General features: G+C 42.5%; 1 protein-coding gene across 1 annotated transcript in view; it reads right to left on the bottom strand.

Annotated features, from left to right (window-relative positions):
* ctsd (cathepsin D) overlaps positions 1 to 22592 on the bottom strand; it is a 28438-nt gene extending 5846 nt beyond the window's left edge. The window contains exons 1-5 of the mRNA XM_086007817.1: positions 22421 to 22592; positions 15889 to 16045; positions 3934 to 4057; positions 2839 to 2957; positions 506 to 705 (exon numbers count right to left, since the gene is read on the bottom strand). Coding sequence (XP_085863943.1) covers positions 506 to 705; positions 2839 to 2957; positions 3934 to 4057; positions 15889 to 16045; positions 22421 to 22488 — 668 coding nt within the window. The 5' untranslated portion in view covers positions 22489 to 22592. The remainder of the gene's footprint in view (positions 1 to 505; positions 706 to 2838; positions 2958 to 3933; positions 4058 to 15888; positions 16046 to 22420) is intronic.
* Between the last annotated feature and the right edge of the window lie 3827 nt (positions 22593 to 26419).

Below are 26419 nucleotides of genomic sequence, written 5' to 3'. Positions count from 1 at the left end.
TATTAGGTGGCGCTCCCCGAATTACCGCCGGACACGATGTCCGTCGGGGTCAGGGAGGCCTACCTACGGCCGGGACAGCGCCAGTTAAAGGCAGGTGGCGGGTGGCCATTTTTGTTGCTGGCCACCTGCCAGCACCTGCTCCCGTTGCTGTCTTCGGCCCCCGTGAAGCTCCCCCGCGAGTTGCCGGCTGCTGTCAGTGAGTGCCGGGCTCATTTGCTGGCACTCCCGATCCCTGGTGGCCCAGCTGGGCACCGGGATGCGCTGCGCCAGGCCCCTCCCCTTTAAGAAGGGGAGGAAGGCCTGCAGTACCGCGGCGCGACGTGCCGCGATATTAGCTCGCTGCACCCAAAGAGGGATGCGGGGTGCTTCCAGTAGTGCCCCTCCTCCCTCTCGGGGCGCTACCTGGGAAAATAGTTCGCGGGGGCGCCTGGCGAAGGTAACGCCCTGATTTTTACCCCTTAGTATCGCAAAAATATCTGGAACGGAATTGGCTTCTACATCTTACCTGTTCAAGTAGAAAGAGAACACGTTCTTTTGCACCAGTTTCTGCCTCATGATATTGTCGAACACTGGGATAACACCATCAACTGAGATAAGTGAGTAGGCCATGCCGAGAATGCCATCAAATTTAGCAGCAATGAATGCGACACCAGGCTGTTTGATGGCCTCACCAAACAACTGATTCTGAATTTTGATATCACCGATCTGCAGAACCGAACAGAGCAGAGGCAGTCCTCATTTAATTAAATCAAAAATTATTTGCCATTGTCCCCAACATTAATTTACCAGTTTCCCCATCTATCTTCACTAACAGGAGCCACTGGATGCATCTGCATCTAGGGAGAATCCCACCAGACTTCGGTTACCCTCAAACAAAGACAGGTAAAGTTGCTTTTCTCTAACTCTCACGTCCTACATGACTGGAGATAACCACACAGTTTACAAGAGAAAGCCTTGATTATTTGCCCACAAAAATGGAGAGGCTGGGCAAGGATTGGAAAGCAAAAAATTTGGTTTAGTTGAAACAAAGAAAAGATGTTGCCAATAACCAAAATTTTGGACAAATGGTATAAATACACAATTCATGAGTGGCGGAGGGGGGTGGGAGAGGGAGAAAGGGAAGGCACAGGAGCCTGGAATTTCAGAACAGGTGGGAGCCCGACCATAAATAAGGTGAAGCGTGATTTGCAGCCACTTGGTGCTGTGCACCGAGCCCACCATAATTTCCAGGGTTAACTTTCCAATGTTTTGGCCAAACTCCGGGCATCATAAATCCCCTTAACTGACAGCTCACCCGTTGGGGAAGTGGGAAAGGGGCAAGAAGAGCTACCAGGTGGCATAGAAGGTGGTGGCCAGGGTAGTGAGTGCCCAGTTAGGTAATGCAGAAACTTATGACCTTATCAGGGCAGGGAAGGCAGGAGCAACCAATCACGCTGTCTAATGATGCAGGTGCCAGGATTGTCCACGACATAGAATGACTTACCCCTCGCACTGCGTTAAAGAGCTTTAATTGCTTACAATCAGTTCCCATGAAGCAGCAGTGTCTTTGGCACCCTAACCTTCATACAGAAATGAACCTTCACTCTAGCTTACAAGCAGTCACTCCACAAATTCCTCATATGGAATGCGGTTTCTTGTTGCAAGTACCGGTCAACATTCCCATTACAAGCCGCATACCGACATCTAGGTTTTCTGCAGGCCAGGGTAATGGGGAGGGAATGCCTCTTTTTTTTCAAAACACACATTTTAGAGATGGGCAATAAATGCTGGCCTTGCCAGAAAAGCCCACATCCCATGAATGAATTTTAAAAAATGTCCTCCGATATTGCTCAGGGCAAGCAAAAGATAATAGAATATCAGAATACAGCACAGGAGGCCATTCGGCCCATCGTGTCTGCGTCAGCTCTTTTAAAGTGCCATCCAGTTAATCCCACCACTGACAGGAGCATAGTTCCATGCAATGCACTATTCTGCTGTGAAGGGTCAGTTGTATAGCAACTACCCAACCCCTGTAAGGCAACTATGTCTAATTAGTGTAATATCCCGAGCTTAGGGACAGAGTCTGAAGTCAACTGAAGATTACAGGCCAAAGTTCTTTACTCGTGCGTTCACCCACTGTTTTTAATGGAGCGTGGGTGGGGGTGGGGGGGAAAGAGAGGAGAAATCAAAGGTTGGCAAGGATAGAAGCAAAAAGCAAAACCCAGGCTACTTTCTATTTTCTGGAGACGTTTCTCCAAATTGGGAATGATTGCGTCTCAAACACTTTAGTAATGTGAGACAGCTGAAGTTGACATTCATGTCTGATAAAAGCATACCTGAATTAGAAGCTCCTTCTTGAAACATCCCTTTCATCCATAGAAGAGAGCGCTTTGCACAAATTACAATACTTTACAGTGCCTTGTCCAAAAGGACCAGCAAGTTAAAATTATTGCCCATTATAATATTCCAAACCTCAGTTCTCCCCAGCAAGGTGTAGAGAATATGTTTCCCCTCGTGGGGGAATCTAGAACTAGGGGGCATAATTTCAGAATAAGGGGGCACCCTTTTAAATCGGAAAGGAGGAGGAATTTCTTCTCTCCGAGGGTCATGAATCTTTGAAATTCTCTTCCCCAGAGAGCAGTGGAGGCTGGGTCATTGAATATATTTACGGTGGAGATAGACAGATTTTTGAACAATAAGGGAGTCAAGGGTTATGGGGAGCGGGCAGGGAAGTGGAGTTGAGGCCAAGATCAGATCAGCCATGATCTCATTGAATGGTGGAGCAGGCCCGAGGGGCCAAATGGTCGACTCCTGCTCCTATGTTCTATGCTCTTATGTAAGATAAAGGTCAGTACATACTGTGGTAGTGTCCTGGCTGAGGTATCCCGATAGACTGCCAGAACCGTACTGAATAGCAAATTCGGTCCCATTCTTCACGTACGTGCTGGACTGCTCAGAATTATATTTGTGATGCAACACTTTATATGAAAAAAAGAGGGGGCATGGTTAAAGAGGAAAAGATTTCCTGTGAAAACAAGGCACATTTTAGCTATCATACTACAGATGCTGCTAGTGGAAAAATTGCCAACAATTGTTGATCAGGACTTTCTTCCTATATTGGGATTGATTCCCACACTACAGAGCTGGTCTCTCTATCATCTTCCCTCTTTAACACCAGACCTCTAAACAGTAAGCATATGCATCACTTCTTCAAACAATCCGCAGGCTTTTCAAAACAAACCTGGCATCCCCCAATCACAGTTTCTGAAATTAATTTGCCTTCTCTTACTCTCTAATCCTGGTGCTGTGCTGAATTATGGGCACTGTTTCAGCTCAATTATTTTTTAAAACCCACAAATGCTGAACCTCCTACAGATCCTGTAAAGCACCATGGACGTCAGATTTTGGTGCCATCTTGAATGCCTAAGTTATACTGCCAGGTGAGATTTTAAGCAGGAGGTACAATTTTATATATTGACTTTTTTTTTTAAAAAGGCGATTTTGTACCGAGACTGCTCTCCTTTCTACTTGACCACAACAGTGAGGTCAATGGCGGGGAGATGTCCTACAGCAGCTCCACTAAAACTTGATTCAGAACCACTTGATCCAAGGAGAGCCTCATAATGCCTAGGTACATGGCCTGTTCTTTTTAAAACTATATTTCTGAATCTATATTTTTTAACCAAACATAAAATGGGGTATTTTGAATAAAAAGCACATCCCCTAGACTTTCCTCCCCCTTTAAGCAACTTAGATAATTCTAGTGTGTGAGCCCAGCTTCCCCCCCACCCCCCCATCCATGTAAATGTGCGCTCAGGAATGCAACATGTCCTATTTTGGTTACCCATTGTCAGCAGTAACCACTCCCACGTTAGGCACAGCAATAGTTCAACGTGGAGTAAAGCTCTCTATACTGTGCCTGAAGAGTGTGAGTGTGAGTGTATATAGACTTACAGCAAGCAATGTCTGTTAGAGAACAATGAATGGAAGGAACCCAGAGGTTGGAGGAACCAGTGTCAAACACCACTGTGAAGGTCTGTGGTGGTGTGCCGATACCAATCTCCCCATAGTACTGGGCCTGGAAAAAAACAAATAAAACAGATTAAAAACTCATACAGCAACCATGAAAAATACTTGTCCCATATCGATTTGAAAATAACATTGGTTGAATTATCAAAATACTAACAACAAGTAATCCAGTTTTGTATAACCCTCTTCTCGATCAGCCCTCAGATATTCCCATTTTGGTTTGTTCAAACCCAAATCAGTTTTTTTTAAACCTTGCATTTATAATAGTGCCTTACGCATCCTCAGGAAGTCCCATTCAATTAATTACTTTTTTTCCTGAAGTGCAGTCACTTGCTTTATAGGCTCAAGTCCTGGAGTCAGGTTACCACTGAGCAATGTTAACACTTACTGAGTTGAACAATTGAATGGTGGTACTCTGCAGAGATCAGTATCTTTTCCAGCCCAGGATACCTGCACATTACAGTAACTACCAGCCCAAGAGCTTCATCATCGAAGAGACTTCCAACCTGGATACCAGATTTGGAAGATCTCCAGCAGACTGGTTTTCAGACAAGCACAAGGAATATTCTGTTTTAAAAAGCAACATTTGAGGGAATATTAGATTAAAAGCACATTTTGCTGCCCCAAGTTATCCCTTAAACAGAACAGTTACAATGATGAGACATGAAGCTACATACAGTGAAACCAAAGGCAAAGTGGCTCTCAAACAGAACTGCGTTGATTCACAGATTGTACTGAGCAGATTCCCTATTGGACCTTGTACAGCTCTGTAAAAGGGGCATTCAGCATTAAAGTTAAACGTTAATAATGCTGCAGCATTAGTGCTAATCTGTGTTTTAAAGTAGATTTTCTCCTTCTCACCATGCACTGCTCATAATGGGGATCTGTAATTGTACAAGGCTTATGCAAATTTTGACATTTAGCTACTGAAAAAAGCTGTGCCCATCAACTCTCCAGGAAGAGCAGATATCTGGATCACTAAATAGGGCAGGAATTGCTTCAACCTTCAACTGCTCCACCCCTTGCAAGCATGATGTGTAATCAATATATACAATGGCTTTGTAAAATATATATTTGAATGTTCAATTAAAAATTGAAGCAATCTAGCTACTGTACAATATGTACTACTTTTCTTTGCCTTTCAAAAGGTATTTTATGAAGAGTCATCTTGATGTTGTAGTGCCTCACTCACTTCTATCATGCAGTGCTGCTGACTGCTGGCATGAGTGTCTGTACTGTCAAATGACCAATCCTACCTCTATAACTGACAGCTACAGCCGCCTATTTTCTGGGTCTCCAGATCTGCCTTTGGAACATTAACCTTTGCCTGTTGGTCTGTTATACATGCAGAATTGGTCTAGTAGGCCATTGGGGTAGGGTTCCCTTACTAGCATCACACTCCTCAAAATACCCATCCTCAATACCTCTGCCCGAGAGCTACCACCCCATCTCTAAGCTCCCTTTCCTCTTCAAAATCCTTGAATGGATTGTCAACTTACAAATCCATGCTCATCTCTCCTGCAGCTCCTTGTTTGAATCTCTTCAATCAGTTTTATTCTCCTCCCACAGCCTGAAATGGCCCTAACCAAATATATGAATTACATTCTGTGACTGCAATCACAGCACATTAGCCCATCTCCCCCTTTTTGGATTATGTCTCAGAGACACACCTTGGGATGTTTTTCTGCTAAAGATGCGATATAAAGATGCATGTTGCTGGTCTGTAGGATATACGCACATTGATGCATGGGAGCAGCTCATTGCCAAATTGCATCATAATATAAAGTCCAAGGGCCTGTCCCCAGAACTAGTCACCAACGAGCCCAGAGACCAACTGCAATAGCAGTACAAATGCAGGAGAGCAATGATTTTGGCATCTCTCCCTAGACCAGCAGAAAGACAGAGGAAATCCATTTCTAATTCTCAGCACTAACATCCACAGAGAGCAGCTTCTATACAACTATTAACCATTTCAGACTGTTCCTCCATCAGTACTCATCCAAATCCACATCTCCAGATGCCCACAGCAGGCTCAAAACACATGCATCAACACCCCCAAGAATAAAACCATGTTTCCATGCAGTTCCCATCAAGTTAGTTGAAAATAACATTCATGAACAGTGGCACACAACTGACACCCATGTGTGGATAAACACAGATGCATTCTTTAAAACAAGGGGTTTACTGTCCATGTGACACTTTAAATATGCCAGGGACCGTTAGGTACCATTTTTCACTTTTGTCAACAGGTGCTAATCTCCAAATGTGTGCTGGGCTCCACTGTACACCCGAGATGCAGAATGCAACCAGACGGGACTGGCTCCCCACACTTACTTTTCTGAAACAGGCAACCTAAACCCAGAGATTTACAGACCTGCATCTATAACACTTGCTTCCTTCTAAGTCAAGTTATTTATACTCAGTGACGACAGCATAACAGTGTGTCTGCAGTTAGCTGCATTTCTCTAATGCAAGAAATTGCAACTGGGGTTGGAAAATAAATGTTTAATAATAAAACATATATAGAAGCACAATGACAACATGGCTAATGCAGACATTGTGAGTAAGTGAAGTTAGCTTGAGTTAAGGCATGTAGGCAGTTACATAGTTTACCAGCTAGAAAATGGGAACACACATTTTTCAAGCAAATCAGCCAGAACAGACAGATAAGGTTAAGCAGAGAGATAATACAAATTACAGGACAAAGAAAAGAATGAAGTCAGTCCACAACCTTGAGACAGCTCAGATAAGAATGAAGCCTTTGCAGTAATTATAGGTCTACTTCTGTGTTGTGAAAGAAAGTCAGTGCACCACAGCTGGCTGAAAAAAACAAGAATAACTGTATAAAGAGGGAGCAGATTAGTTAGCTGACATTTCAAGAGCAGGATTTGATCTTGGAGTTGGGTTCCGAAGGAAGGAAGGAACAAAAAACACAACAAACACAACCAGCATTCATATAGCGCCTTTAAATGTAGCAAAACATTCCAAGGTGCTTCACAGGAGCGGGACACAAAATTTGACGCCAAGCCACATAAGGAGATATTAGGACATGTGACCAAAAGCTCGGTCAGAGAGGTAGGTTGCAAGGAGTGTCTTAAAAGGAGGAGAGAGGGGTAGACAGATGGAGCGGCGTAGGGAGGGAATTCCAGGCGAAGTGTTCAGAGTTGTGAGAAAGCTCATAACTTGTCAAAGAATAGGCGCCACAAAAATTGTAATCTATCAAATGTAATGTTTAGTTAAGTTCGGGTGGACTTCGGACATAAAAGTTATACAACAAGCCAAGTGTCTTGAGTTTCCTGAATCAAATGATGTGCTCTCTGGTGAGCTCAACACACCCAATAGAACACTGCACTGTTCACCCTCACACACAAACACATGACAAGTCTAATCAGAAATACTCAAAATGGTTAAATTAAGAAATGCTCTTTATTTGAGCAAATTTTGCAGCAGAATAATTCTATAGCTATAAAAATAGCATTGTTACAGAAAAGGGATCTATTTACTAATCGGAGAAACAAAAATGGAGTGAGAAATTGAGGGTTTTTTCAATAGTTGAAGCAGAATATTGAAATAATAAATAGAGCAGGAAGTGAAAACCATCAAGACAAATGACCCAGGGACTGCACTATAAATTATGTCCACAAGGGGCTAGTTACATATATGAGTAATCAGCACCAGCGATGTGTGGAGTATATCATATGGCTCATGTATTTGCTTTATGCACTAAGTAATCAAAATTAAAAACTGCAAAAAGATGTAAAATGTTTAATTGGAAATAATCAATACACATTGATCCCTGGCAGTGCTGGTCTCTATTTTTTCCATACATTATCAATTGTTGATTGCATGAAAACTACATCGACATAGACACCATCAGAATCCATTTCATGAAAATATTTCAAAGAAGTGACGAGAGGCATCATACAATAAGTGCCAATTTCCTGATCAAATGGCAGCTCCGACACCCACACAACCAAGGCTTTCCTATCACTGGCATGCAGATTAAAAAGATGTGATCTGGCTATGTGAGTACCAAATGCATAAATAAAATAAAATTTTAAACTCAAGTGTTATTAACTATACAAGGACTGCAGAGGAAGCGACTTGTTTCAGTAATATTCAGCTTGCCAGCAAAAAAAAGTCAACAATTCAAAAAATAATCCTAAATACAGGCTTTACAAGTGCGTATGTTTAAAATGAATGCATTTTGCACTAATCGATCCATTTTTCTGTGAAAAATTGAAAGCCAAGGGCCTTGCCCATGACAGGTAAAAATCAGGTGTGTGCTGAGAGTACATGGGGACAGATGTTTGCTGTAACCAAAGCTACAGGTACCCAATAGGGCCGATTCCTGGTCCCGTGCATCAGGAAAGTAGGCCCACGACTACCATTGCATTGGGAGTGAAGACCACACAGCAAATTCATACTGGCCTACAATCCCCCACTCAGTGAGCTGAAGTGCTTCTGCCCCCTTTCCTGCATGAGCCTCGTTAGAACCCAGATTAAAATATTTAAAATGAACATCAAGCACAATTCCTCATATTTGACATGGTTTTCTCTTTCTTGGGTGTGCCCTTTTGGAATGGGAGGGAAGCTCCATGTGCACAGGAGCACTCGAGTCGTCTTTGGAAGCATTTTTTTGATGTAATGTTTACCAGTATTTTCATTGCAGTGTTTGTTATACTTTCAAATTTATGAACATTAGCCACTAACAGATCAAATAAGCAATTTCTTTACACAGGGATGAGAAAGTGGAACTCGCTGCCACATGGAGTGGCTGAAGCAGAGAGCATTGATTAATTTGAGAGTGCAATACTGATATAATTAAAAGTGTCAAAGAATGAGTACAAGAATGGAGGAGGAAAAAGCACAGGAGGAAAAAAGATGAGTGAAATGTTTTCAAAAAAATCTAAAAGCATTTCAGTGAATCAAGTAAATCAATTGTCAGAGAATATGCTGGAAGTAGCATTGTGGATTTAAAAAAGAAATCTTTTTGCTGAAGGGATTGTATTACACGGACAACTGTGCAGAGTGTCTATATCCCCAGATGTTCAAAAAAAAGAGGCATGGGTCTTCATAGTGTGTGGAAAAACTGACGGCAAAGGGCAAGATTCATCACCCACCACATAAAACATTCACTATAGTCTAAGTACGACTGCATGACATATACAACCATGGTAAAAAAAAGGTTTCTAGTTTTAAGTTACATTTTAAAATGCCGTTTAAAAAAAAAGTCAGACTGAAGGTCCTTCAAGCTACACATTTCTCAAGAATCATAGTCTCGGTAAAATTGATTGCAGCTCTTTTGGTGGACACATGAAGAGCATGTGACTGAAATTAGCCTACTCATCGTGTTGAGTGACTCAGCCACTATTCACATCCTGTATCTGAAGTAATGTGACTGAGCTTACTGCTGGGATGCCTGGCAGGCAGCTGAATCAGAACTGCTGCCCAGTACCAAATGTATCGGGCATTTTCATTTCTATCCCCTCCTGCTCGCGGGTGGTCTCCTGGTTCTCGGAACTTGTCACATGACAGCTGCTGGCACAAAACCATAAGCAGAGATACTCAACTATAGGGGACTCTATAAATACAATAACATTTGCAAACTGTGGGCGAGTGTCAGGTGTTCAAATGTCATGTGATCAACCCTCCAGGAATACCTCCAACTAGAGTTGGCAATCCTACATTGCAAGAGTCTCCATTTAACAGTTCAGCTGATATTTTGCACTTTGGCCTGACTGAGTTATCTTTGGACTTGTGATCTTTTTATAGTTAATGCCTTTTTTTTTTTAAAAACAGAATTACTTTGAGTAGAAACCACAAACATCTTAGAGCTGCTGGTATTCTGGAATTTATTCACCTATTTATATGGTTGACAGATTTTTCAAGCATCAAACTGCACTTGCACACATGCAACTGTTTGAACCCTGCAGTTTGCAACTTAATTTTTAGCTGTCAGACTGTTCCAATGGCTGGTGGGAGACCCACAATTAACAACAAGCAAAAAAATGGATAATCTATACACTGATATAATCTAAACGCTGATTTAATCAGCTGTCTGCTCCACCCACCCGGTGATAAAAAAAAAAGCTGTTACCCATCATTCTCTCTAGAAACACTTGGGGGTGGTGGGGGGAGGGGAGGAGTCCTCGAGATGTGTTCTTAGTCTCCGGAAGTAGCAACTGTACTGTAATGTGGAAAAACATTATCGTGGTCAAGGGCACTTGTGGCTAGGAGTAACGAGGGTATTTAAAAACTTCTATTTGATAATATTTATGGTGGGTTACAAAACAAAATTCAAGATGGCTCTAGTCATTCAGAAAATTGTCCTTGAACATCTAAATTCTGGAATCAATGTCAGGTGGTCTGCAAGGGTCATTTCATTCCCAAAAGAAATTGCCAAGTGTAATTAGTCCAGTGTTTGGGCACAAACTGCCCATAATTCAGCACCAGATGGCATTAAATGGCAGTTTTAGTCAGAAAGACCACAAGAATTGCTTCTGTGGGAAGCAAGAGAGGGAAAAATAAATATTACTGGGGCAGAGTGAAGGAAGCGGGGCACCTGCCCTTTGCTATACAAGTGCCAGGAATGCTTCAGGCCAATGTTCAGTGTCTAATGTGAAATATTCTATTGAGGCACCAACATTCTTCACTTTGAAGAGTCCAAATTTCATCAAGTTTAGTAGTGCATATTTCAGCTTAAAAATGTAATACAAAACATTTAAATCCAAGCTGCTTTATAACATCAGCACATGCAAAACACAAATATGTCTCACAGTACACCAGTAACAGTACATCTGGATCTACAGTTTCAAATACAAAATGGAGTGTGCAGGTAGGTACAGGAAACTTTGTGCTATCCGGCACCGACGGGACCGAGCTGTTGCCGTCCCATCAAAACTGCCGGACAAACCAGCGCTAATGTTGAAACATACGGAGATTTTGAGCTCCGTATCTGGCAACAAACCCTGTTGCTTAGCAACAGCTTCTAAACAGTCGGCCGTATCTTGCAAGCATCTCTGTAGCTTAGCAACAGCTTCAGCGAGACCTTGCAGAGCCTGACTGGTGAAAAAAAAAACCTAACGAAACGGCTCCTGATTTTTGCCAGTGGCTCGAGCATTCCGGACAGTTAACCTCTGGATAAACCAAAGTTTCCTGTAGTGCCGTAAAAGACCAGAAGCATTTTGATTATATAACCTGGGGCAGAGTACAAGGAATTGATGAGAGGGTCATCAATTTATCATTTTCCTAATTGATGAGGAGAAAAAGGTTAGGAAAATTTGATTTTGCTCCCTGTGTCAAAGCATTCTCTGCTCTAACCACTCTACATAGTTGATGTAGAGACCATTCCCTCTTAACGGAAGAACAGATCAACATTTTGACGCAGATGTAAATACAAAACTATAGGGAACAAGCGGAGAACTGATTTCCTTCTAGCAAACAGTCAGCAGTCATGATAGACCACATGGCCTTGTGTTGCAAGTTTCTATGGACACAAAGACCCTTCTATTGGTTTCTTGCTCTAGTAAAAAGCCACACACTGCATGACAAATCATGTCAGCTGACAGCCAAGTGACACCTTTGAGTCAGTCACATGCAGTGTCAATTTCATCCTTTCCAAAGAAACTGCACTTATATTGTGTGAATTCACGATTAGTGACAATGCAGTATGGTTAAAAAAAAAACACATGTTTAGACATGTTAAGTGGAGCTAAGCAAGATGTTGAAAGAACAGTCAATTTCTTGAACACTTTACTCAAGGCACAAACAAACTGACTCAATCTACAACAGCTGCAGAACAAGAGTGCAGTGAACTTTACAACAGTGTTCATCTGAAGAACTTTAAGAGAAGTTTTAAAAAGGTGAAATACTGATTTTTAATTTCACTTAATGCAGCATTTTGTTAGCCTGCAATTAACTTCCATTTCTCTTATCTAGACAGCACCCTTGCCAACACTTATGGTTACCATGAATAAGCATGTGTTTGATTAGTTTACACTGACTGTACATGATAGAGAGTCAGTTTGGCCAGGCTGGTAGCACATTCACCTTAAATAAGCAGACCGAGCTCAAGCCCCTCATGAGTATGAGCGTACAACCCTTTAGAACTACACTGGAGTGAGAGCCCGGGGGTGTGCTACATTGTCAGAAATACTCTTTTGAATGAGGGGTTAAAAATTAGGTTACATCTGCTGCTGCAGACAGACATGGGCATTATTTGAAGAGGTGTTCATGAGTCCTGGCCCAATATTCCTCCCACAGCCAATAGTTAATTGGTCATTCAGCTTATTGATGATGTGGGATCTTCCGTTGCACAAAATGTATGAGAGACTTTCGCAAGTTGCAAGTAGTTGGAGGAACTTTAACAGCAGCGGCTCACCGCCACTTTCTCAAGGGCAATTAAGGATGGGCAATAAATGCTGGCCTTGCCAGCGACGCCCACATCCCATAAATGAATAAAAAAAAGTATTGCTGTTAATAAATAATAAAAAGATCCTGGGCTGTAATTACTGCAAATGCTCCCAGACAAAATGAGTTTCAACAGGTACTGTTATTACAATTTTATTTTCAGTCAAGTTCACCAATGTTCTCAATACTCTGGAACCCTGGAGCCTCAGGCAATGGTGGGCACACCTAAATTTTGTGAGAATAAAGTAATTTTTTTTATATTTAAGCCCACATTTGGTCACAGCTCACTAATGTAATTTTTATTTACATCTGGTCAAGTCTACAAAAAAAGTCATCCTCTCACCACACTTTGGATGTATATTAGTATGTCTAGAAAAAGTCTTCTGCTTTCGCCTCCTCCTCTTTCTCTTGCCCCCCCAACCCCATCCCTCCTGCTTCCTTTACCTTCTTTTCCCCCTTCACTTCCTACCTCCTCTCTCTCCCCTTCACATTTCATGTTCCATTACGTCCCTTCTAGCAGTCTCCTCTCTCCACCTTCTTTTAATGCACTGTCCTTCTTCTCATATTTCTCTTCCCTTCTGTTTCTCTCTCTTCCCCAACCTACTTCTTTATATATCCAAGTTTGCTGATGATACAAAGCTTGGTGGGAATGTAAGTTGTGAGGAGGATGCAAAGAGGCTTCAAGGGGATATAGACAGGCTAAGTGAGTGGGCAAGAACATGGCAAATGGAATATAATGTGGAGAGATGTGAAGTTATCCACTTTGGTAGGAAAAATAGAAAAGCAGAGTATTTTTTTTAAATGGTGAGAGATTGGGAAATGTTGGTGTTCAGAGGGACCTGGGTGTCCTTGTACATGAATCACTGAAAGTTAACAAAGGTACGACAAGTAATTAAGAAAGCAAATGTTATGTTGACCTTTATTACAAGAGGATTTGAGTATAAGAGTAAAGATGTCTTACTGCAATTATAAAAGGGCCCTGGTGAGACCACACCTGGAGTATTGTGTACAGTTGTGGTCTCCTTACCTAAGGAAGGATATACTTGCCATAGAGGGAGTGCAATGACGGTTCACCAGACCGATTCCTGGGATGGGGGGGGGATTGTCCTACGAGGAGAGATTGAGTAGACAAGGTCTATCTTCTCTAGAGTTTAGAAGAATGGGAGGTGATCTCATTGAAACATACACAATTCTTACAGGGCTCGACAGGGTAGATGCAGGGAGGATGTTTCACCTTGCTGGGGAGTCTAGAACCAGGGGTCAGTGTCTCAGAATAAGGGGTCGGCCATTTTAGGACTAAGATGAGGAGAAATTTCTTCACTCAGAGGTTGGTGAATCTTTGGAATTCTCTACACCAGAGGGCTGTAGAGGTTCAATCGTGGAATATATTCAAGACAGAGATCGATAGATTTTTGGATATTAAGGGAATCGAGGGATATGGGGATAGTGCAGGAAAGGAGTTGAGGTAGAAGATCAGCCATGATCTCATTGAATGGCGGAGCAGGCTCGAGGGATCAAATGGCCTGGCCTGCTCCTAATTCTTATGTTGTAGCTCTCTCTAGCCCCCCCTCCCCTTTGGTCCATTTTTAATTCACATTTTTCCTCTCCTTTTCTGGGTGTCATCTATCTCCTTTCCTAGCCCACATTCTTCCACCCCATCCCCCTTTCTAATTTATATTCTTTGTCTTTTTTTGGGGGGCGGGGGGGGGAGGGAGGAGAAGGATGGGAGCCCATCAAATACAAAGAAAGGTACAGAAACCTGTCGAGGTGATTAAAGATCTGATGTTCTTGCAGACCTCCTGGGGTCCACAGACCTCAGCTTGAAACCTATGATGCAAGATAAATTCCTTCAGTTCTGCCTGTGTCGCAATTTGCAGAGCCACTATTCAGCTGTTATCGGAGTTTGACCAGTTAATGCCGAGTTCATGCCGAGTTCGGGAGTATTGCATACCCTCCCACTGGTAACTGGGCTGATTCTGGCGTTAAACACATTTACACTACCACAACTCAACCCATGTCTTCTGGCTTACTCTCGTGGCTGAATAATCATGAAATATATCACCCACTTTGTAATGCTGTCTTGGGAGAGCCTATTGTAGGCAGATAGATTATACACATCATTCTACATAGGATTTTCTCTCCAACACACAAAACAAACATAGCTTCTACAACAACTCATTTGTTTACATACTACATAATTTGGCATAACAGATCAGAAAGGTCCTGGGTCTTATCTCAACCATCCCAACACTCCAATTAGCCTGGATTCCTTCTCTCGATCACTATCCAGGGATCCTAACGGAAAGTGCAAGTGTGTGGACAGCAAATGAAGTTAAAATTGGGATTGGCCTGTAACAACCTCCATCAAATAGTCTCCAGTGCTCAACATTTTAAGCTAACACAAAGCCTGGCAAGCCTGATAGAAGGTCCTTAAGGATTTCTTGTCTGTATGGGTCAGTGCCACAATATGTGGCATCTATACCCAGGAGGTGGGGGTGGGGAAGAGGTTTTTTTCATATGATGCAGGGAAAGAACCAATATAGAATGATGTGTAAAACTAATCCAATTGCCTTCAATTTCAAATGGAACAGGCTCTGCAAGACGGCATTACAAAGTGCTGTATTTAATGTTCAGTGGGTAATTTAAACATTTCATAATACAAAACCATATTACCCACCATGTTGTTCCCTTCAGAAAACAATCAGGAGAGAAGGTAAACAAACGTGAAATTTAGGGCACCAAGAATGGTCAGTTTTCACCAATACAAAAATTAATTTAACAAATTTTTACCAATGCACATGCCTCACTTTTATTGGAGTGGCAAATTCTGCACTGAAGGTTTTAGAAAGACTAACATTGCAACGTTGACCACTCTCTTGACATCACCTTTCAAGCTGCAAGTATATCATTTAACATACCATACTAAAGCAAAATTACTAATGGCCACATAGGCAGTGTATGAGAGATTCAAGTCGTGGAGCAGGTGGATAGAAGTGAACACATGCAGTTCCAGATTTGAGTCTTGTTGTAAGGAGAATCGTGCACAGTAATGAATGACCAAACAAGTATTAAGTAGTAAAACGGAAGGAGTGTTCCATCGAATTTTACAGCACAGAAACATGTCATTCGGCCCAACATGTCTATGCCGGTGTTTATGCACCACAGAAGCCTCCTCCCACCTTACTTTATCTTACGCTATCAACATATCCTTCTATTCCTTTCTCCCTCATGTACTTATCTAGTGTCCCTTAAATGTATTGTTGTCTGCAAATTTTGACGTTATGCATCCTATACCAGAATCCAAATCATTTATATACATTAAGAGCAATTATCCTGGGAAATATGACTTCCGATCTCCTCAATCCAAAAAACATTATTCACTACTATTCTTTATTTTCTGTTATTTAGCCAATTTCCCAGCTATGCTGTCAGATCCCCTTTAATATTTGTGTTCGAGACTGTACTCACATCCAGATAGTTTTTCAGTATCTCTGGGGTGGGCCCATTGCCATGTGGAAAGCCCACATTGTATTTGAAGTATTGGTCTCCTGCAAGAAGCTCCTCGATGCTACTCCCAGAATCAGTGAAGGTTCGTCGAATTGAGCGAAATTTTTTCAAAGGAATTCTGCAAAACAAAAACCACAAAATTTTGATAACACACTCCCTACAAGCATCTAAAACAGCAGCTCTTCATCACAGACTGGGTTTGAACTATTGATCACTCAAAGTCACTGGTCTCAATCAGCAATTTCTCAGCTGGGAAACTCCAGTGAACAAGGCATGTCACTTCATCTGAAGGGAGAAACACAGATCAGAATTGGTTCAAACTGTTTGTGGCAGCTGATGACCAGCTTTCACCTGCACTATGCCTCCATTTCTTGGGTTTTAAAGTTACGAGCACTTGAGGTGCCAGTATTGGAAGAATGGATTACTTTGCCACCCAGTGTCAGCATTAAGCCCTCCCGGCCAGGTCACCTGCAGCAGCCAAATGTAGGGTAAAGATCCTTCGGCACTTCCTAATGATATGAAGCCTCAGCCTCAATGCAGAAGTTCTCAAAACAAGCATCCCTATACTATTTCTGACTGATTGCCAAAGTCATAGAGTCATAACGGCACAGAAGGAGGCCATTCGGCCCATTGAGTCTGTGCCAGCTCTCTGTAGAGCAATCCAGTCAGCCCCATTCCCTCGCTCTATCCCCGTAGTCCTGCAAGTTTATTTCCCTCAAGTGCCCATCCGATTTCCTTTTAAATTATTGATCATCTCCGCTTCCACCACCCTCATCGGCAGCGAGTTCCAAGTGTAGACAATTTTGTGCAATGGATCCATACTGACTAACAACTACACCAAGGCAGCTTAACCTCACAGATAGGGCTAAAGGTGCAGAGGAGCATTTTATCTGAAGTCTGGAATGAGTTTGAGCCAGAGTCACAAAGTGAAAGGTCAAACGTATTATCCCAGCTTGCCAACCAGTGATTTGCTTTTCTCTCATTACTGTTTAAAGTCTCCTGCAGCAACAATATTACAATTCTCTGCACAAGGTCCAAGTTACAGTTTCAGATGGTCTCTAGTTAATAAATGTTGCCATGAATACTGGACCAAGAATGCAAGTCCTGAAGGACTGAGCTATGAGGAAGGCTAGAGAAAATTGGACGTTTTAGCCTCAAAAAGGAAACCTTACAGAATGAAAGAATGTACCTTTATATATCGCCGATATTGCAAAACACATCATAGCCAATTAATCAATTTGGAAGTGAAGTCACCATTACATTAGGTAAACACAGCAAGGTTCCATAAATAGCAAATGAGATGGGTAACCACTTAATCCATTTTTCGGTGGTGTTGGCCGAGAGATGAATGCTGCCAAGACATCAGTAGAACTTCCCTGCTCTTTGAATAGTGACACAAGATCTTTTACATCCAACTGTTATAGGCAGATGGGGCCTCCGTTAAATATTTTACCTGAAAGATGGCACCTCCAAATGCAGAAGTATCAAGTTAAATTACAAGCTCTAATCTGTTGTGGAGCTTAAACCCACAACCTTCTGACACAAGAGCTACACGATATTAAATAATACGGGGAAAAAAAGCTAATCTGAAGCATTACCTCAAGTTAAACCTTTACAGTTGGACAAAGATTTAAATTCAAACTAGAAGGTAAATGTAGGACAGACATTAGGAAAAGTTTAACAAAAAGCAAACACTTGTAATACACTTCCAGGTAGGATAGTGGAGGTATAAACCAGACAGTTGGGTGCTGTGTTGGATAGGAGAGGGTAGGCGTTAGGCAAAGAGGGGGAAAATAATGACTTTCCCTTTCTGAACAGATAAATTAAGTCTGGAATGGCCTTCTCACAGTTTTGGTGAGCTGCAGAAAATGCTCCAATATTTTTAAACTGAATAAAAATCCAATGTATTTAAAACATGGCATTAAAAAAGTGTGCTGTGAAAAATTCTTATTTAGCTGTTAATATAAAAACTTTGGGCTTTCTAAAACACCCAAGATATAGTACTACAATTTCAACAGATAGTATGAGCTCCATTTCATTACAGAAAAACACACAAAAAGTACACAAATTAGTGTAGATCAGCACTGTGGGGGGGGGGGGGGGGGTGAAAAAGTGTTTCTGATACAATGTACCAATTTACAGAAAAACAAAAAACAGCACACGTGACAAAGAGGAGCACCATCTTCTGTTGTCAAACACTGCACAAAGAAACTAGGAGTTTGCAACTGGAATGTGTACAATTATCTCTTCCCAATTGCCGAACTCTGGGATGTTGCTTCATCTAGTTCAGAAAACTACAATGCTTGAAAATCGAGGGAATCCAACCGTTGCTCCTCTTCCTTTCAAATGACAGGATAGACTTCCAGCAAATTACAACTTAACAAGCTTCTGCCATTCAAACATTTCTACTGCAAATGTCATCTAAATATGAGGCCACTAATCTGGTTTAAAATAAGCTGGAATTTTGAGCATTTAAAAAAAAAAAACACCAAAAAAAACATCAGTCTTTTAAAGAAAAGTCTCGTGTTCTTCCTCCTAAAGTAGAGTACAGCTCCCCAGTTGACAATCACTCTAGTACCTCATCCTAGTGCGGTTTCAGGTTCTGTTAGTGATGTGGAGCAAGTGCTTCAGTGTATACTGTATCACAATCATCAGCAGAGAACAGTGTGACAAACTCCCTACTTCTCTGTACACGGTCACTTGTTTGTTGTTTTTGCTTTGCATCATTTCCTATTGCAGACTGTTGAGGGTCTCCCATTGCTTACACCACTGTGCAACCGAGTCACACGTAGCAGAAAGTCTCAAGCTCGACTCCCAGTCTCCCGACTTAGCTGATCAGGTGGATAATAGCAGTTAGTGCTAGGGTCGGTTCCTGCAGCTCTGGCGACAGGTAAATGAGCCAGGGTTCCCATAAAACCTTGAAAGCCGGAAAAAACCTTTAGGTCCAACTAGTCTGCCTTCCTGCTGCCGCAGCATTTGTAGCCAATGATGCATTTCATGTTTTTCCTCAAGATACTTGTCCAAATTGACTTGAGCTGCTAGGTCTCTCTTCCCTTAAGCAGTCCCTCGGAACCGAGGATGACTTGCTTCCACACTAAAAATGAGTTCTCAGGTGATTGAGTCCAATGCGGGACCGACAGTCTCTGTCACAGGTGGGGCAGACGGTGGTTGAAGGGTGCTTGGGTTGACGTGCGCTCCTTCTGCTGTTTGCGCTTGCTCTCGAAGAGACTCGAGGTGTTCGGCGCCTTCCCGGATGCTTCACCACTTTGTATGGTCTTGGGCCAGGGATTCCCAGGTGTCGGTGGGGATGTTGCACTTTTTCAAGGAGGCTTTGAGGGTGTCCTTGAAGCGTTTCCTCAGCCCACCTGGGGCTCTCTTGCTGTGTCAGGGCTCTGAGTGCTTGTTTTGGGAGTCTCATATTGGGCATGCGGATGATGTGGCCCGTCCATCGGAGCTGATCGAGCGTGGTCAAAGCTTCGATGCTGGGGATGTTGGCCTGAGCGAGAACACCGACGTTGGTGCACCTATCCTGCCAATGGGTTTGCAGGATTTGCGGAAGCAGCGTTGGTGGTACCTCTCCAGTGCTTTGAGGTGCCTGCTGTACATGGTCCATGTCTCTGAAGCATACAGCAGGGTGGGTATCACTGCTGCTCTGTAGACCATGAGCTTAGTGCCAGGTTTGAGGTCCTGGTCTTCAAACACTCTTGCTCAGGCGACTGAAGGCTGCACTGGCACACTGAAGGCAGTGTTGGACTTCGTCATCGATGTCTGCCCTTGTTGACAGTAGGCTCCCGAGGTACGGAAAGTGGTCCACGTTGTCCAAGACCTCATCATGGATTTTGATAATCGGAGGGCAGTACTGTGTGGCGGGGGCAGGTTGGTAGAGGACCTTTGTCTTACGGATGTTTAGTGTAAGGCTCTCGTACACTTCGGTGAAGGTGTGGACGATGGTTTGGAGTTCGACCTCCGAGTGAGCGCAGACGCAAGCATCGTCTGCATACTGTAATTCGATGACAGAGGATGGGACGACCTTGGATCTGGACTGGAGGCGACGGAGGTTGAACAGTTTCCCGTTTGTTCTGTAGATTAGCTCCACTCCAGCGGGGAGCTTACTGAGGGTGAGATGGAGCATTGCAGCAAGGATGATTGAGAAGAGCGTTGGTACGATGACAGTGAATGTTTGATGAGGACAGGTTTATGTGGGTCATTAGATCAATTGCGGTGTGATTCTCTGGGGGTTGAGGGAGGGGGGTGACCCGTCCACCACTGGATGTTAATCAGTGTCTCTGCACTCTATTTTGCAACAATTCACCATTTTATTGACTGCACATTTTCATTAACATTGCACTATTGTTTTTAGGAGAATTCCCCAATACAATATACACTGAAGCATTTGCTGTATAAGCTTAGTGCTGAGGCAGAGAAGTTGACAACATAGGAGGCAACTATACAGCAGAGTCCATGCCAACTATTTGCTAGAATAATTTGCAAAATAATACCACTGTCCCACTCTCCCCATAGTTCTGTATCATCAATTGCTTAAAATATTTATCCAATTTTCCCTTAAAAAGATGCATTTGTTTCTGTCTCAACCACTCCGTGGCAAAGCATTCCATGCTCAAACAACCCTCTGCAGAAAAGGAATTTCTCCTACTCTCTCCTCAATCTCAGCTGAGCTATTTGAAATTGATGATTCATCAATAACTCCAGAGGAATTAGGGAAAGACTGATCAAAAGCTTCACTTTCAGCCTTCTCTGAATCTAGTGGGACTTGAGGCCCGCACCAGAAAAAGTAATGACTATGAAAGCTACTGGATTATTGTAAAAATCCTTCAGGGAAGAGAACCTGCCATCCTTATCTGGTCTGACCTACACGGGACTTCAGCCCCACACTACATAGTTGGCTCAATGCAACTGGAAATGCATGAAAACATACTGCCTTGCTCAGGTCACCCACATCCCAAGAAGAAACACACCCACAAACAGGACTGTGAAATTAATGCACAGAGGATAAATATTTATTGCACTAATCAATTAGAATTCCATAGCTATGGCCACCACAAGTTGTTTGCATAAAGCTGCAATACCAATGCAGCATCAGTCACCATTTTCAGATGAGACAACTGTTCTGTCTACCTGTTCAGCTGGACATTAAAGATCCCACAGCACTCTGAAGAGCAGGGAATTTTCCTGATCTCTTAACCAACATTCATCCTTCAAAAAAATCATATCATAGCTGGCTGTAGGATTTAAAACTTTTTTTTATTTTTTTTACACTGGATAGCTGCTGGGATGTTCGATAAGTCACTGTACTCCAACCAAAAAAAATGTAAAGTACTTTGAGGCACTATATAAATGCAAGTTTCTCTTTCCTTCAATCACACTATGTCATTCAAACTACAGGGCATCAAATTCAGGTTCAGTTCCTGGTATATGCTGAATTTACAGATTACCAATCCACAAACTAACTATAGGGATCTTGTAATTCACATGGCAAGATGAGAAAAGTTGTTTAGCCCAACTTAACGCAACTATACACAAAGCACACCATCAACCACAACATTCACTGGTGTTTTCTTTTCTAAAGAACAGGTTTCAGCCTTCACCATTCTACTCCAATTTTGATTACTCTGAACAGCTTCCTGACAGTTTGCCTTTCATAAATTGAATCCATTCCCCTGTGGCATGTCAATTAAAACACTGCTCCAGATTTATCTTTTCTGACTGGACAATCAATATTTCTCCACAACACAATCGTTCCAGACTCAGGGCAGTAGCAGGGCTTTTCTCCACACTGGATGTCAGGAGAGGGCATGATCAGGCTTGGCCATGATGCCCTTCACCATAATCCAACATCACTGTGAACTGAAACATAAATACCACCTGGACAAGTCACCACAGGTCTGCGAGTTCACACGGGATTGATTGTACACCAGCAAGTCAGCAACACAAGGGGGGAAGGGGGGGGGGATAACATTTTAAAAGTCATCCCGTTATGTATAAAAAATGGCAATAGAGAATAAACCTCAGAAACAAGTACAGTTGCAGCACTGAAAAGTTGAGGTCAAAATGTCAAACCACTTAGGAACAAAAAGAGCTCAATGAAGGTTTGTCAGTAGAAAAAGGCAAAATGTCTTTGGAGTGGAGGAAAAACAGTTTACATATAAAATGGGGGCAGGTTATATTGGCCACATATTTCAAAACCTGCAAGAGTCGACCTGACACACAAATATACAGTCAGAAAAGCTGTAAACAAGAGCAACAAATACAATTTAAAAAATACTTATTGCAAGTGCAACATGGAAAATCCTTCCAATCACTGCCCTGCCCTTCAATAAACCAGTTATCAGCGCCCCGTGTTACGAATTGCATGGCTGAAGCGAGTCGAAGGCGCCTTGGAAGAGAACAGCTGGGCTGTTTTAGAGCAAAGCCGAGGCCCAGCAAGACACCCAGCCCATCTCAGGAAGGTACCCTCCTTCCAGCTCCCTCTTACCGTAAGAGCCCGTCGCAGACAGCAACTACTGCCAGCTGCAGCATCAGCACCGAAGCTCCCACCTTCATCACAGCAGCTGAAAAATCTCCACAGCTTCTGAGCGTCAACGCGATTAAAACCAGCTGGAAAACTCCGCTCGCTCCGCCTTCAAGCTATGCGTCAACTCAGCATATACAACCACGCGCATATGAGGCATCTCCTGACGCGGGGTTAACCCTCTCCTGCCACTCACCAACTTCCCATTCATTCTGCGCTTGTTAGCACCAGCAATCTAAATGCAAAATATCTCAAAATCTCTCTTTTTTTGAAAAAAGTAATGATCCTGAAACGTATTATTTTTGTAACAAAAAATGCTGGAAACACTCAGCAGCTCGGGAACTATCTGTGTCAAAACACAATAGGGTTCACAACCAAAACGTCAACTTGTCTGTTCTGTCTGCAGTTGCTGCCTGAACGAGCGACTGTTTCCAGCATTTTCTGCTTTCGCTTCACATTTCCAGCATCTGTAGTATTTAGCTTTATAATCGTGTTATTTCTGTAACCCGAGCTCTAGTGTATCTGTGTCTGTTCTCTGGTGGCACATGGGAAAACCACTTTGAAAAATTATACCAGAAAAACACACTAAGACCAGAGCAACACCAAATATGCAAAAAACTGGAAAAGCTCGAAATGGCCATAAAAGATAACCAAAACCCACTAGACTCCATAATAACAGAAAAAGAACTATTTGAAAAACTCAAGGACCTGCGACCAGGAAAAGCTTGCGGTGCAGACGGCATACTAAGCGAGATGATTAAACACACAGACGATAAAATGAAACTGGCTATCCTAAAACTCTTCAACTTGGTTCTGAGTGTCGGTTACTTCCCTGATATCTGGAACAAAGGACTCATAACGCCTATACAAAAGTGGGGACAAAGTCGACCCAAATAACTATCGAGGCATCTGTGTAAACAGTAACCTGGGGAAGGTATTCTGTAGTATCATAAACAAAAGACTTATAAACTTCCTTGAGGAGCACAAGGTCTTGAGTAAAAGCCAAATTGGATTCCTACCAAACTATAGAACATCAGATCATATCTTCGCCCTACAGACCCTAATTGACAAACATGTTCATCAAAACAAAAGCAAAATCTACGCATGCTTTATAGATTTCCAGAAGGCTTTTGATTCCATCTGGCACGACGGTCTATTCCTGAAACTTATCGAAAGCGGGGTAGGGGGAAAAACATATGATGTCATTAAATCAATGTATACAAACAATAAATGTGCAGTTAAAATTGGAGACAAACAAACAAAATACTTCCCACAGGGGCGGGGGGTGACGCAGGGCTCGCCCATCTCACCGACACACTTTAATATTTACATAAATGAATTGGCAAAACTACTTGAACAATCTACAGCACCCGGCCTCACCCTATATGAATCCAAGGTTAAATTCCTCCTCTGTGCAGATGACCTGGTTCTGCTGTCACCAACTAAGGAGGGTCTACAGCAGAACCTGGATCTGCTGGAGTCATTCTGCCAGACCTGGGCCCTGACAATAAATCCCCAAAAAACCAAAGTCCTTGTGTTCCAGCAAAGATCCAGACATCAGGGACCCAAAATAAATTTCACACTAGGAACAACCAAAATTGAACAAACCACTAGCTACACATACTTGGGCTTAAAAATCAGTTCTACGGGAAATTTTCATCTGGCTGTGAATGAACTGAAAGAGAAAGCAAGAAGGGCTTTCTATGCCATTAAAAAATCAATCCAAATAGAAATCCCAATTAGCATTTGGCTCAAAATTTTAAAATCAGTAATTGAACCAATTGCACTCTATGGCAGTGAGGTGTGGGGACCGCTAACACAACAAGAATTTGCAAAATGGGACAAACACCCAATTGAGATCCTACATGCAGAATTCTGTAAAAGTATCCTCCGGACTCAAAGGAAAACCGTAAACAATGCATGCAGGGCAGAACTAGGTCAATATCCATTAATAGTCACTATCCAAAAAAGAGCCACCAAATTTTGGAAACACCTAAAAATGAGCAACCCCCACTGCTATCATTACGAAGCCCTGAAATGCCAAGAGAGGACCATAAAGAAGAATACCCTCAGTCAACTAGTCCTGGGACTCAGTGAAGTAACTACTAACACTACTAACAATAACCAGCCCCAGGACAGTGACAGCGTAACACAAAGAATTCGACCCAACACAATCGTCACTAAGCAAAAGGAAAAATATCTGTCATATTGGGCAGAAACAACAAAAACCCAAAACAAACTCAATTGCTACTTGGCCCTAAACAGACAATACAACATGGCTGATTACCTGACCATGGTAAAGGATAGCAAACTGAGAAAAACCTTGACAATGTACAGACTTAGTGAACATAGCCTGGCGATCGAAAAAGGTAGACACAGGCAGACCCGGCTACCAAGAGAGGACAGGATATGCTCTCACTGCAGTCAGGGAGTGGTGGAGACAGAGATGCACTTCCTCACAGCTTGTAGAAAATATCAGGGCATAAGGGAGAATTTCTACCAAAAATTCACAAAAATATGCCCGGAATTCAGAAATTTGAATGACGACCAAAAACTCCCATACCTACTAGGGGAAGAGAGAAATTGTGTAACCTTAGCGGCACACTATGTTACAGCTTGCCATAAACAGAGGGACAACCACTAAATATAAGAAAAGAGTATATACAAATTATATGAATGTATATTTATACACTCAGGGATATATCTGCTTATACACTGTATGGATAGATCTGTATTTATGTGTTCAACCATGAATGTTTTTCGATGCTTTGGCAACATAAGATGTACCTTGTCATGCCAATAAAGCGATTTGAATTGAATTGAATTGAATTGAATTTAAATCAAACAATGACATTCAGTAAATTCACTGCTGAAATTGCAGCATGAAATGTGTAGCACCTTAAAGTAAGAAAAATCAGTTTGTCAGGTTAGGGTGAGATTGTGGTTTGATTGCCGTGTCGAACAAAGCCTTTAATTTAAACTGCCCAATGGCACCGAAGTAAATATCTATCAAACAAGGAACATTCTACATTGGATTGCTGGTCTGTCTCAGATCTGTCAGTGAAGCAGCACTCCTGGTTTGAGAAAGGGAAAATTAGCCAGCGTTATTGCTAAATGTGCCAGCAAGTATAAATAGCATCAACAACAACAACATGAGGAGGATTTTTTTTTTACACAGCAGGTTATTATAATCTGGAATGCACTGCCTGAAAGAGTGGTGGAAACAGATTCAATAATAACTTTCAAAAGGGAATTGGATAAATACTTGAAGGGGAAAAAATTGCAGGGCTGTGCAGAAAGGGCAGGGAGACACTAATTGGATAGCTCATTCTAAGTGACAGCACAGGCACCGTGGGCCTAATGGCCTCCTTCTGTGCTGTTTGATTATGTGACACCGAGTAAAAGGAATAAAAATGGTGATTGATAGTTTGGGGGACCAAATGTACAGTCAAAGGGAAGGGTTTTGAGGAGATTTTTGATTTTGAGGGAGAGGCAAAGGAAGCAAGGCAGGGAATACCAACAGGGGGCTGAAATACATTGTGCCTATACACAGACCACTGCTGCAAGTATGCACCGGATTGGGCTTGGCCAGTACTTGTTACCAAGGCTTAAATGAGAACAATGGGTGAGAGGCTAGGTATTCTGCGGCGAGTGTCTCACCTCCTGACTCCCCAAAGCCTTTCCACCTTCTACAAAGCACAAGTCAGGAGTGTGATGGAATACTCTCCACATGCCTGGATGAGTGCAGCTCCAACAACACTCAAGAAGCTTGACGACATCCAGGACAAAGCAGCCTGCTTGATTGGCACCCCATCGACCACCTTAAACATTCACTCCCTCCACCACCAGCGTACCATGGCTGCAGTGTGTACCATCTACAAGATGCACTGCAGCAACTCGCCAAGGCTTCTTCGGCAGCACCTCCCAAGCCTGTGACCTCTTCCACCTAGAAGGACAAGGGCA

This window comes from Somniosus microcephalus, chromosome 15 (genome assembly GCF_052327205.1).
Source record: "Somniosus microcephalus isolate GS21.2 chromosome 15, FLI_Smic_1.0, whole genome shotgun sequence".
Classification (NCBI taxonomy): Eukaryota; Metazoa; Chordata; class Chondrichthyes; order Squaliformes; family Somniosidae; genus Somniosus; species Somniosus microcephalus.
Note: the sequence above shows the minus strand (reverse complement) of the source record. Positions and strands in the feature narration are given on the sequence as shown.